Consider the following 13,321-nt stretch of genomic DNA (forward strand, 5'->3'; position numbering starts at 1 on the left):
TCTTTGCTAATGCACTCTTGAGTTTAAGAACTCAAATCTTAAAAACTAACCTACATCCAGATCTTCACAATTGAATAGAGGATGGCTTTTAAATTCAGTTTTAACTTGGCAAACATAATTCAGTTTGAATTGAAAGATAAACAATTAAAATTAATTGAAAAATCTTGAAATCAGTTTAAAAAGCATTGAAATATGAATGTTTATAAGCCTTACAGATAGATAGGTACTTTAAATAGATGATAGCTGAATTCTGTGGTTTTTTATATATATATATATATATATATATATACACAGTATATGACTGATTTCTGAAGGACCATGTGAATGGAGTAATGACTACTGAAATTTCAACTTTGCATTACAGGAATAAATTACATTTTAAAATATACAACAATAATAGACAGATGTTATTTTACGATACCACAACATTTAATATACACACACAAAATCTCTCAATGCGTGTGTCCCATCACAGTGTAATAAGTAATTCAAGCCGTAACCTCCATACCTGTCATCCTTGCCATTGTGCCATGCAGCCAACAATGTCAGTCCATCAGTCTGTTTCCACTCCCCCGTCTCTGCTCTCCATACATCTCTGATTCGCAAGCTTTTCTCTCCAGCTCACTCTGTTTGACTCTAAACGTCTCTCTTCCTGGATTACCCAAATTTCTTCTTTTGGAAAGTCACCATCATGTTGTCCGACATAAACCATGCTGTCCATAACAATTCAAGTCTCTTTTGAAAGTTTTATCACTCAAACGAAGTTCAACACTGTGCAAACTCCACAAAGCCATTAAACTGGAATATAGTAAGAGTCTGCAGCTATTCAAATACTGGGGAAGGATTTCAATGATTAAAAGCCGTCTCAATTCTTACTGCTATTAATTCTTGCCCACAGCAGATCCACATGGCTGAACTGGAGCAGGCGTCTCTGAGGTCAGAGCAGCTCTCAGATAAGTCATCCTCACCAGCGCTGCCTGATGACCTCAGCCTGGACGAGCAGAGCATGTACCAGATGGCTGCCAAAGAGGGCAAGGTGAACTTTCTCTCAGAAAAATGATTTTGTCGTTTTAAATTTTTCACCTCCAAAATAATCTTAAGAAAAGGTAGGCACTCTTCAGGATTCATGCTGATATCTGTATTTATTATCGATGATTATTGATAATTGTAATAACTATCAGTAACAGTAACAGATATAAACTATGTCCAGTGGAAATGATCTACCTCTATCTGATATATAAACTGCTGTAATCCCTTGCATCCCAAACGATGATCCTTTAATTAAATAATTACAGACTCGCACTAATTAGACTTAAGAAATCAAATAACTATAAGCTGTTAGTCTAAATCTTGCAGTCTCATGGGGCATCATGGGTAGCTCTGCTGCTCAACCAGTGTAATACTTCAACAGACTTTAAACATCTCAAGCTATTTGTTAGAGAAACTCCATGAAGGACAGTATGTGGGGCAGATGGCTCAGATGATCTAGTAGAGCTTAATCGTTCCTTAATCTCTTTTGCTGTTATAGAGGGAAGCCCTGCATGCAGGGAACCTAAAAGAGTTTACCATGAGAGTAAGATGTTAGCGTTTAAGAGACCAGAAAGTCTCCCCAGGATCTTGAAAGCGCATGCTAATGTTTCTGCTCAGGAAAGGGGCTGTGATGAGTGCCTAAACTCTGAAGACCCAGGAGGGAGAGGTCACAGCAGGTTACAGCGACCCTCTCGGGTTCACAGCTCTGGGACAGAAGAGGGGGTGGCAATGGATGGAGCCAGTTCTCAAAGTCCACATCACAACACACCAGCTCGTCACAGCATAGGTAATGTGGCGCACGTCCTGATATTACTGAGTTAGATGTGTTCCTAGGTCAACATATTTTGTTGACCCTGGAACAACATTTTACTCAAAAAATTTTGTCCTGACCATATCCCTACACCTAAACCTAACCTTAACCATGAGTGATCCTTAAAATCAGAGGAAATGATAGATGAATGACACTGATGTACAAGCACCTAACAGTGATGGTAAGCGTAAACTTCACAAAATCTATAAACTTGTTCTTCAAATCTGATTGGTTAATCACAATGTGGTTCCAGGGTCAACAAAGATGTTGTCCCAGGAACATGTCTCACTTAGTAAAATCAGGTTCTGCGTAATGTGGCATGTCCAGAGTGCTACAGGAATGAGACCGGAGAACAAAGCAAGAAAACTGTTATGCACATTAGATGCACAAAGTTCAGAACTGAAAAACTATGTCCCTTTCCAAATAAGATTTTGAATTGAACACTAGAAAAACAGTTGACCTATCTTAAAAAAGGGGATTACATAAAATTTGAGTTAACTTAACTAACAACTGAAAACTATGAAAAGATTGTCTAAGATGCAGTAAGGTACAAACCTTGTTCTTTTATCATTATATTGACATGACCTAGGAATCTCAAAACTATAGAGGCAAACTCAAACGTCAAAAACTGAACTGAGTTTGTGTGCAGGTGGAGTTCCCAGCAGTAATCAGGAGTACCCAGGGGTTTCTGGAGCTTCGAGCCGCTCTACCACCCCCATCCGTCTCCCTGCTGAATTCTTCCATCCAGCTGCTGCAGCCCTCCCCGCACCCCCGAGAGGCCGACCGGGACACAAACCAAGAGTGCTCCGGCTTACTTCCCCAGCCTCATGGGCATCTCTACGCTCTCCTGGAGCAAACACCAGACTGCTCACCACACAGGTTTGATTTACACGCGATTACAACTTATGAATTGTATGTCATTATCAATGAATTGCTAAAACCTCAACCTCTCTGCTCTCAGTATCCATCTCACAGTGACTCCTCCCTGGCTACGTGCAGCTCAGAGAGCAGTCTACCAACCACCATGGAAGAAGGGCTCAGTTTCACCACCCAGCCACTACTGGACACACTCCTTGACAATCGCTCCAGCCTCTCCACAGAAACCCTGAGACCCAGCCCTCCAGCCGCCCAGAACCTCCAAACTATGAGGGGGCACCAGCGCAGCAAGAACAGTTGTGAAAGAGACATTAATGCAGGGAGAACTCTGCAAGACTTCGATGAGGATGTAGGGATAGTACGGTGCGGTTCTAACCAGACGTGCGACAGCCAGCAGCTCTCAGAGACACTGAGCAGCCTGTCGCTCACATCGCTGCTTCTGCCGAGCTCTCTAGCACCCCTGTCTGTGAAAAAGTGCAACAGCACGGGTAGCTTAGACCAGGGGACTCTCACAACCCAAGAAAATGTGTTCATAAAAGAGCCACAGGGTAAAATCACCAGCCCCTGGAAAGAAGGAAGAAGAGAGAGTCAGTCGGAGGCAGCACAAGGAAGAGATGGGGAAAATACAAGCCAAATAACAATTGTGGGCTCCAGAGGAAATAGATGAAACTTTACCTAGTGTTAGTTATATCTAAGGCCCAATACGCAATTTCTTTTCTTTTTTTTTTTTTTTTTTTCAGGGAGCAGTTTGACATGTGGCATTCCATCTTAAAGTCTTTCTCTTTACATCACTGTTTTATTTGTGACCTGTTACCATTTTGTATTTGCTTGTGGTAAACATACATCAGGACTGTAGAGAAGCTGGAGAGAGCAGGACTAGACAGAAGGAAACTGTTCAGACAGCTGCCTGAACAATCAGGTCCGGAGACAACATACATGCAGAACAGGCAAAGCTTTCCATATGCTGGCATGCTGGGACTTTTCTCAAATGTTGGTTAAAAGGAATAAAAGAAAGAATGAAAAACCCAAAAGTATATATAGAGGAAAATGAAAAGATAAAGAGATTCAGAAAAAAAGTAAAAGAGATTTCTTCTCTCAAAGAGGGCATGTTGTGTTACATTACAAGGACATGTTTAGGATTTTAACTATTTCAATATACAGTACACATGCTTTTTTTACAGTTTTTTTCATTCGCTTGTCATTTTGTTTGTATTTGTGTGTTTCTACATCACTGAGGACAGAGAACAGTGTTCCTCATTCAACCTGAAGCAAAACATTCATTTAGAGAGTGACCAAACTTAATGAGAAGCCAGACATCCATCTGTCCATCCATCCATCCATCTTATCTAATTTTATTTATTTATTTATTCATTCAGAGTTATTTGTTTATTTATTTAGGTTTATTTAAATTATTATTTTTATATATTTAATTAAAGGGCAAATGTAGAAATATGTAATCTCCTACCTTTTGCATTAGGAGATGAAGAAAATATGGACACAAGGACAAATAGTCCTCTGCGTGATGGAGTCTCTTTACAACATAACAACTACTGAAGATGTCAATTCTGGAAGAAAGCAGTGAGGTTTTTACTCAGATATTTTTGTATTGATATGCTCTGGATCAAGGAATAGATGACGCACACTGTTGCGGTCACTTTTCTCTTCCCCACAACCCAAAAACATTTCTCTATGTGACTTTATTCCCTGCAAGTGGCTTCCATTTTTATAATTTTAGTTAGGTGGGGAACCTTTTGTATGCTGGGGTAAAAAGAATCAAACACACACACACACACAAGGAAGAGTAAAAAAATACCATCCTACGGATTTTAGACTGTGGATTACGTGGATATATAATACAGCCCGAGACAAAGGATGATAAACAGGCCATTGGATTTAAATGTTTTTCAAGAACCCTGGAGCCTCTGCTTTATTATGGTCCTCGGATGGCATGTCAGAGGAGGAAAACACAAGACGGTGATATTTAGCTTTCATTTTTGACATAACTAGGTTGATTGGATTTGCAACTGAATCAATAATTTATACATTAATTTTCTTAAGCATGGTTACTGGACTGCAGTAGGACACACCTGATTTATTAATCCTCCTCTTTGAAAAAAAAAATGCACTCGTTTGCTCTTTATTTCAATTAGCTTAGACTTAGTCTCTGTATTCATGTGCAAATGGAGCAACTCTAGGTATGACACTGCAAATATCTCCAGATATATTAGTTTAGTTTGCTGTAGTGTTTAGCACCCTTGATGTTTTTTTTTTTTGTTGTTGTTTTTGTTTTTTTAGAATATTCAGGTGAATATCACATGTGGACTTGACCTGTTGTTTAACCTCATTGTCATTTGATTGGTGGTGACTGTCCATCTGTGACATCGGGGTCTCTATACATTACATCAGTTGCGTTGTGGTTTAGTCTGGACCTAAGTGCGTGATTGTCATTTTATTCTTGCCCATTTCATTCATGGAGCCACCGTTTTGAAATGAGGAACACTAAAGTATTAAAGTTTATTCAGCAAAACACAATAACAAAGGGCTTACTTGGTTTCCAAGGTGTTCTTGGATCTCACAAGACAATTTTTGCTAATAGTGTGCAAGACTTCAAAGGTTAGTCTGACACTACAGCAATAAAGAGTAGCTTTGTGTGCCCCAAATATAGGGGCCCCATGATTTCGTAATGTCTTTTTATTTTTATTTTGCTTATTTTTTTCTTCAAGGAGATTATTTGCCCTTGTTTACTAAGTAACAATACCTTCACGACTTGAGGGCTGATCAGATGGGCTAATAGATGGGCTGCCAATGGTTCAGATGAACAAATGAAGTCATTTTGAACTCAGGGCCTTGGTAAATACCACCGCTGAACGCTCTTGTTTCCTCAGGGAGACAGAAAGCAGGAAAAAGGAGGGCTGTATGTTAAATGTTAATGTTCATTTGATTTGACTTTACATTTAATGCTCTGATAAGCTTGTGTCAGTGCATTATAGCAGAATATGAGTGGAGGCCAATTTTATCAAAGTAACATGTAAACTGAAAGCGAATTCCAGTTAAAAGCAATTGTTGTTTAGTTTGAAAGTATTTGTAGCTTAAAGAAAAATCTGACAATGCATTTAAGGACAGATGCATATATATTTTGTGTATGTGCGTGTGGTGTTAAATGGTCTAGAGCAGGGTGCCCAAACCTAGAGGGCCGGTCCCTTACAGAGCTTAGCTGCAACTTGCCTTAAAACACCTGCCAGGAAGTTTCTAGTATGCCTAGTAAGACTTTGATTAGCTGCTTCAGGTGTGTTTAATTAAGGTTGGAGCTAAACTCTGCAGGACACCTCTGGTCTAGAGTGATGGGTGAGATTTTGTACAAAACTCGATGTGTCTTGTCAGTGGGTTGAACATATGTACATATCCTTTTAGAAAATCAAATTGGATGTGTGCCATGACCAATGACAATGATACATGCATTTTAGAATGGTTGAGGCTTAGGTTTCATTATTGTCCCCCCTCACCCTGAGGTTTTCCTGAAACTGTATTAATGTAAACTTAATTGCCTTTCGGTTTATTGATGAGACTATATTTCCCATGAGACAGCTGTGGTCACGTGAGTTTGAACTGTCCTCAGTACTAGCTTAGATCCCTTTTTGCACTGTATCTGATTGGCTGTGCAGCGTTCAATTAATGCTGATATATCACCTTTGGGACTACATTTTCACTCTTGGAATGACTCTGTCCGTATTTGTGGTGTTTTAGACCAGAGTATGTGAGCGGTGTGGAGTGGAAGTGGGATTGTTTCGTTTTGTGTGAGCAGGGAGCGAGAAATGCAAAAAAAAAAAAAAAAAAACCCTGGCTTGATTACAGTGTGCTCTTTACAGTCACTCCATTCTACTCACATCCTCTCTTCTGTTGTATGTTGTTTGCAACACACAATGCTTGGTGACTGGGCTTTTTTAGAAGTATATATATATATATATATATATATATATATATATATATATATATATATATATATTGAAAGTCCTTGATTTTTAAAGTGATAGTTCACCCAAAAATGACTAAAGTCCTTACCTTTGTGTTTTTGTTTGATTTTCTGATACTTTTTTGCTTCAAAATAAAGTTGTCATGTTGTGATTTACCTCATAGCTGATTGGTTTGGCTATTGGCTTATAATTCTTTAATAGAGATGTTTTAAAAATCCATATGGAACAATGAATGGGGAAAATACTTCCAGAACCAAGGTTGTTGAAAAAGTGGGTAGACAGTGTTGCACTCGGTTAACAATTTTTTTTTGGTCAACTATGCCTTTAATTTCTTCCACTGATAATCAGTGCAGCATGCTTATGCTTATATGATATTGCTTCAATTGGAACTTCGTAAAATGAATTGGTTTGCCCCTCTAAAAGAAGCAATAAACTCCTTATGTAGCATAATCCTTGAGAAAATGAAGGTTCTGAGAGGAGACGTTTTGACAGTAGACATGCTTCTAGTGCTTTGGCATGATGTGTGGTCGGTCAAGAAAGCTCTGAAGCAGAAACTCATGGGAGAAATGTTTCTCAACACCTAAACCATCTCTCCCCTCCAGCTATCTGTCCTTTAAATGTCATCTGCTCTGCTGTTTCAAGTCCTTTCTGCACGCTTGCAGGGCTGTGGTGTCACCAGCCTTGGGAATCTTGGGATGCAGGCTGTCACACCACTGCACAAATCAAGTCAATATATTTTATTTTATCATGTCAAACGAAGGGATGATTTTTGGCTGAGCACTAAATTGCTCTCTGAAAGGGTAGCGTTTCTGTAGCTGAAGTTAGTGCCTGGGAAGTTCTGGAGGTCGTATGCTTTATTTTTGACTCATATGCGCTCTTATCTAATCATTACAGCTTTGGAGAGTGTCGGTTAGATGTATGGAGAACCTCTGACATCAGTGTTTTATCTAGAGCTTGAGTAATTACTCTCCCCGTCTGAGTGGAATAAAGCAAGCGCTAATCGCTACAGAAATCTTACAGGAAAATAAAGGTGGACCTCCCACTTAATGACAAAAATGATCTTCAGTAATGACCAGGGCACCTCTAAAAGGACAATGAGATGGATACCCTTGTGGTACATTGCATAGCCTTAAATGTGTCATTATCTGTAACTTTCCACTAAAAAAATGAAAAATAAAATGGTTAAAGTTACATCTAGGTTTTGTAAATTCAAACTAAACTGCAGCTTGTGAAATCACAAGTGTAGCTCTGAGTAGGTATGTTTGATTCTCTGTCTTTTCCCTCTCTCATTTGGTTTGTTTGCCAGCCACTAAATCAAGACCCTGGCTCTCCATCATCACAGAGCAGAGCACTTCACACACCTGAAATATGATGGCCTATACACACAAACAACAGTTCCATCAAGGTGACACATAGTAAATCACTCCTGACATACTGCTCGGATTTGGTTACTTAAGCTCCACCGCATTTTGTGCCGATAAGAAAAAAAATGAGGAGCAAAAGATATAAAAGACAAAAACACCATAAACATCCTATGACAACAGGAACAAAGGGTGAGAGTTATCTGATGTACCTGTCAATATGCTCTATTAGAAGCAATGATGATACCTGCTCTCTACAGCAGCGCCTCTCAACTGGTGTGTGTATATATATATATATATATATATATATATATATATATATATATATATATATATATATATATATATATATATATATATATATATATATATATTTGGAGGCGGTACATTCTCATTCTAGAGATCATCTGATTGGCCAAAATCAGAGAGTGTAGGATTAGTCATTAATATTTCCAAGAGAGAAAGACCGAATTTTAGATGTTTACTGTATATCTGCAAAAAGTAAACTTTGTCAGTCCTTAGGAGCGCACCACAGATGACCACAGAGCTAATAGAAAAGGAATAAAAGCCGCAAAATTACGTTTTTATTTAATGAAGTCTTTATTAGACTGTTCTGAATGCATTAAGAAGTTAACTTAGAGAAGACAGTCTGCTGGTCTTATTCTGTTATGTGTCTGCAGACATGATATGGGTCAGTTTATATTAGTAACTGATGAATCTGGAGCTTTTTGCTTTTGTTTTATTCCCATCAGGCGGAGGAAGTGTTGAAACTCCATAACAATGAAGCTGTGTTTCCCTGTAGAGGTTATATTATTATGCAGGATTTTGCATACAACATGAATGTTCTTTCAAGTCCTGAATCATTCATGTAATAAAAAAATAGTTAGAATGTCCATTAATATTCATGTTTCTGAGTACTTTGCTAATGTGAGTTCAGCTTCATTCACTGGTTGATTTTGACTATTATGTATAAGTTTATGCATGTTTAATAGACAGCTGACGGCAATGATAATTTTGCGATTATGAATCCCATTTTGATCCTGATTTAAAAACGCAAACTGCTAGAAAAATAAGAGTAAAAAGTTTTGGAATTGTAAAATGAATTTCATCTTCTGAATTGAGACAGCAGGTGTTTGGGTTGAAGTCCTTGCCCCAGAACCCTACTTGGAAACAAGAGAGATCGTTTTGGGGAGCTTGAAACTGATGGTGATTCTTATTTGCAATGACGGCGTCATAATTTCTTGTTTGGGTGAGGCAGGCCTGCTACTGTCTGGGCTTGTCTGCGAGCACTACGACAGGCTTATGAAGTGTCAAATCTTTGTTATTAAGTTTGCCCAGGCTCACCTTGCCTATGATTGAATTATGGCCCAATAGTAGGCATCTACATTAGAGTACCACTAAAATGTGCAGTTTATTGTTTCATTGTTCATTTCAGCAATTGAAATGAAAAAATCTTTATAATGTATATATATAAAGTATAAAACGCAGTGAAGATTTAACTAGGTAACGCTGCTGTTTTTGTTTTTGTTCTTATTGCTGCCATGTAAATCTTTGCTAAAAAATATTTTGAATGGGCTTCAAAACTGTTTCTTTCTATATAATGATATTGTAAGATCAGAAAAAAATTTGAAAGGAATAGTTGCTTGATACTATGAAGTATTTTTCCAGACTGAACAGAGCAATGTAAACAATATATTTCAGAGTATTCATTTATAAATTAAAAGGTTTTCATTAGTTCACAGACGTCTGCTTAGTGTTTTGCACAAGCATGTTATTCCTGTTTATTTATGCTGCATTGACTTTAATTCAGCAAGTAGTGTCTGCATCCTGCAGGTACATTTGGATCATTTTCATGCAATTGATTATTTACTGCCTACAATGTAATTTGTACATTTCAAAGACGTCACTATTCAAGCATTTTGCTATTTATATTTACAAACATGATCTTGTTTTTATCAAGCAAAACATGTTGAATTCTGACTGTAAGCTCAGGGCTTTATTTCAAGAACCTCATGTCATTTTGCAGGAACAGATGGAGCATGTTGCTCCAATAAAAAAATAAAAAAAACTACAGTCCAAGTCGTTCATGCTAAATGACTGCATCAAGTGCTCTATTGAAATCCAAATATGCTTTAACATTATAGGGAAACAATACATTATACATATAGGGCTCTCAGTGAATTTGCTGAGGCATGAATTCTTAACTTATGCTTTCTGCTAGGAACAAGGTAAAACCTTTCCACTTCAATGTTACAAGATCTTTTTTTCACACCAAGGTCTTAGAAAGCACAGACTCCGCAGCAGTGTTGAGGAAGCTACCTTGAAAAATCATTGCTTGCCAAGCTGCAAGCTAATCATAATTTTAAGTAGTTAAACTAAAGTAGTCAAGTTACTATTTTGGAGTGGAAAAAACTACTCTGTAAGACACACACACACACACATTTCCATATTGTTGCTGGCACAAATGAGGAGTTTTGAATTAATATCTCAGTTAGGGTGGCATTATCAGTCTTGAACAGGTAAATGTATAAAATACAACAAAAGCACACAGATTTGCATAAGCGAATCAGAAACAATAGTATAGAACAACTCAGCTTTATTTGTTTGTTTTACATCTGAATGAACTGATTTATTCGAATTAATCAGACTCTCCATATGAACATATACTGTATGTAACATATAGAAAGGACAGTATTCCCCAACTCCTACATTAAACATTAAAAAGATGTGGCGTTTGGTAGTTTGCTGGAAAGCAAAAACTAATTTGAAAACATCTGTTGTTTCGAGCCACTACTAAAATAAAAAATGCATTTAAATTAGTTGCGTCGCTGCTTTTAGTGTTGCTCCTCCCCAACACTGGTGGTTATACAATCCCAAAATGGAAGTGTTCACTGCTAATTGTGTCCTAATGTCATGACACAAACACATTAGTATCGCCATGCGAGGCTGCATTCATGATTAGATTTGATTTTCAGTTCATCGCGACGGACTGAAAGGCCATTCTTTTGTCTAGTTGAATGTTATGTCACAGTTTAATATGAAGCATGGTATGGGGAAAGCAGGTAAAGCCACTGCTGTCCCTCTCCGTCTTCGTTCCACTTCATTTAAATGGCTATTTGTTTGCGTTAACGCAGTATATTTACTCAATAAAAACCTCATCCGTTTTTCTATTAGAATGTGAAGTGCTAATATTGGAAAGAGATTACTCAAAGACTGTTTTGCCCGGGTTGACATTAATACAGCGGCAGCAGTGTTGCAGACGGGTGCTGAGAGACAAAAAATCACTAGCAATTTATTCCTGATGTGGCATGTTCTCTATAGCAATTATGATGCCGGCCTATTGTGTGAAGAATAAAGGAGATGCAAAGATAGCATTTGCCGTTTTCCATCAACCCCGAGCACAACTAGTGATCTGTCACAACAAAATGCTCTCTCACCCTTTGCTCTCCTTATCTTTCTTTCTCTCTTTCTCACAACCTTGTTGAGCTGCATTTGCTTCGCCATGAATTTAGAAGATTCGGTGTGTGCATGGCAAGCAACTATAAGTTCACCCTAGGCAACGTTCCTTGGGACTGTATTACATATTTATCATTGCATTTAGGAGTCTTGTGCACTAAGAGCCATTAAAACGAAAATGCCCCTGATGCAGTCTATGCTCGCTGCTCGTTCTCAAAGGCGATTATCAATGGCTGTGGCTTTTGTGTGTACACGAGAGATGCTCAAACTCTCCATTACAGCCTTCATCTCGGCACTATATGGCTCCAACAAGGGCTCTGCCACTCCCTTTCACTGTACCACTCCACTTTCATAGAAAATAGCTGCTCGCCGAGAGAAAAATAAGAGGATGTGGTCTGAAAAGCTGAAAAGCTCCTGTTCTGATATAGCAATCAGCTACAAATTGCTGAATGCTATATAAGAGGAGATGTGGGACTTGTTTGGAGGCCCAAAGGGTGGGCGGATGGGCAGATTCTGGGCTCCTGTTCCACACTCACAGTCGAATGGTCCCAGCCTTGCATGAATGAATGGATAGCTGCATTAGCATCTTCTCACATCAGTCCTCTGATGTCTCCCACACTTTAATGTTTAGAAGGATGGACAGAAAGAAGGGGGAAAGGAGGAAGAGATGGCAGAGGATGAGAGAGCAGGATGAAAGCCAATGCTGAAGGAAGAGAGAGGAAAATGGATCATCTGGGATTTTCACATTGGTCTTTGCATGGGTTTTATGTTGCATTGTCTATGAAATTAATCATGGCATAGAAAGTGGATATGTGGGAAAAAGCTCTTTTTTGGCATGTCTGTTGCATGTTTTGTTTTATATAATGATCCACCAAGATGATCTTAAAAGATCAGATTATTACTAAATGTCTGGGTAAAAATGCATGTACTGTGCACATGGCCAAAAGTATGTGACTACCCACTTTTTACTATTCTTTATCTTGTCCACAAACTAGTTTAAATGATTTGTTCACTCACTGATTCAGTGGCAGCGGTTCTTTGACAACCTAAATTTTCAGTCTGTTTCTCACCCAAATGAGTCATACTGCATTGCACATGAGCTAAATGGACCACTTTGATGGTGCTTTTTATGGTACTTTTGCTTCAAAGCATAAAGCTCTAGTCACCATTTAGTTTAATTGCATGAAGAAAAAAATTACCAGTACATTCAGAATTCCCCTTTTTGTGCTCCACAGAATAAGGTCAGTCATTAGTAAATTATTTTTCATTTTGGGATGAATTATTTCTTAAATGTCTGTGGTGTTGAAATTACTTAGCATTTAAGGCCATTTCGTTTATTTGAGGAGCAGCAGCAGCAGAGAGAGATCAATGGTCTCATTATCAGTTGTTTGAACAGTAGCACAGCGTTCTGTCATGTTTGCACATTTGTTAGAGTACAAAGCCTACAACTTTATCCAGCAGTCCGATGCAGTGATTGAGTCATATGACATCCTCTGGGGAATATAAGAAAGAGGGGCCACCATACTCTATCTGGACTTGGTAGCACATAAAGACCTCTAGATTCTTCACAGTGTGTTTACACAGCTGCCAATGGAGTGGCAAGTCTAACAGTTGTCAGTTGGTGTGAGCTGGACGAGAGTGGGAAACAGGACTACGGTAGATGGGTTTGAGCATCACAGAAACTGATAGCTCAGATGATGAGAGGTCTTCAGTGGAAAGGAGAGGGGCAATGGGGGAAATATTTTCAGCTTATTATGGTCGTGTGATGTGCCCATGTCTAATGGGTCTGTGGAATAGAAACTCTATAAGGTGTCTTG

The 13,321-nt window shown here is 38.5% G+C and overlaps 1 protein-coding gene across 1 annotated transcript in view; it reads left to right on the top strand.

Annotated features, from left to right (window-relative positions):
- The window catches only part of LOC127948901 (voltage-dependent T-type calcium channel subunit alpha-1I-like), an 80,007-nt gene extending 73,360 nt beyond the window's left edge, over positions 1 to 6,647 (top strand). The window contains exons 32-35 of the mRNA XM_052545738.1: positions 899 to 1,036; positions 1,648 to 1,816; positions 2,490 to 2,719; positions 2,802 to 6,647. Coding sequence (XP_052401698.1) covers positions 899 to 1,036; positions 1,648 to 1,816; positions 2,490 to 2,719; positions 2,802 to 3,383 — 1,119 coding nt within the window. The 3' untranslated portion in view covers positions 3,384 to 6,647. The remainder of the gene's footprint in view (positions 1 to 898; positions 1,037 to 1,647; positions 1,817 to 2,489; positions 2,720 to 2,801) is intronic.
- Positions 6,648 to 13,321: the final 6,674 nt, after the last annotated feature.

Source organism: Carassius gibelio, chromosome A3 (genome assembly GCF_023724105.1).
Source record: "Carassius gibelio isolate Cgi1373 ecotype wild population from Czech Republic chromosome A3, carGib1.2-hapl.c, whole genome shotgun sequence".
In the NCBI taxonomy this organism is placed as follows: Eukaryota; Metazoa; Chordata; class Actinopteri; order Cypriniformes; family Cyprinidae; genus Carassius; species Carassius gibelio.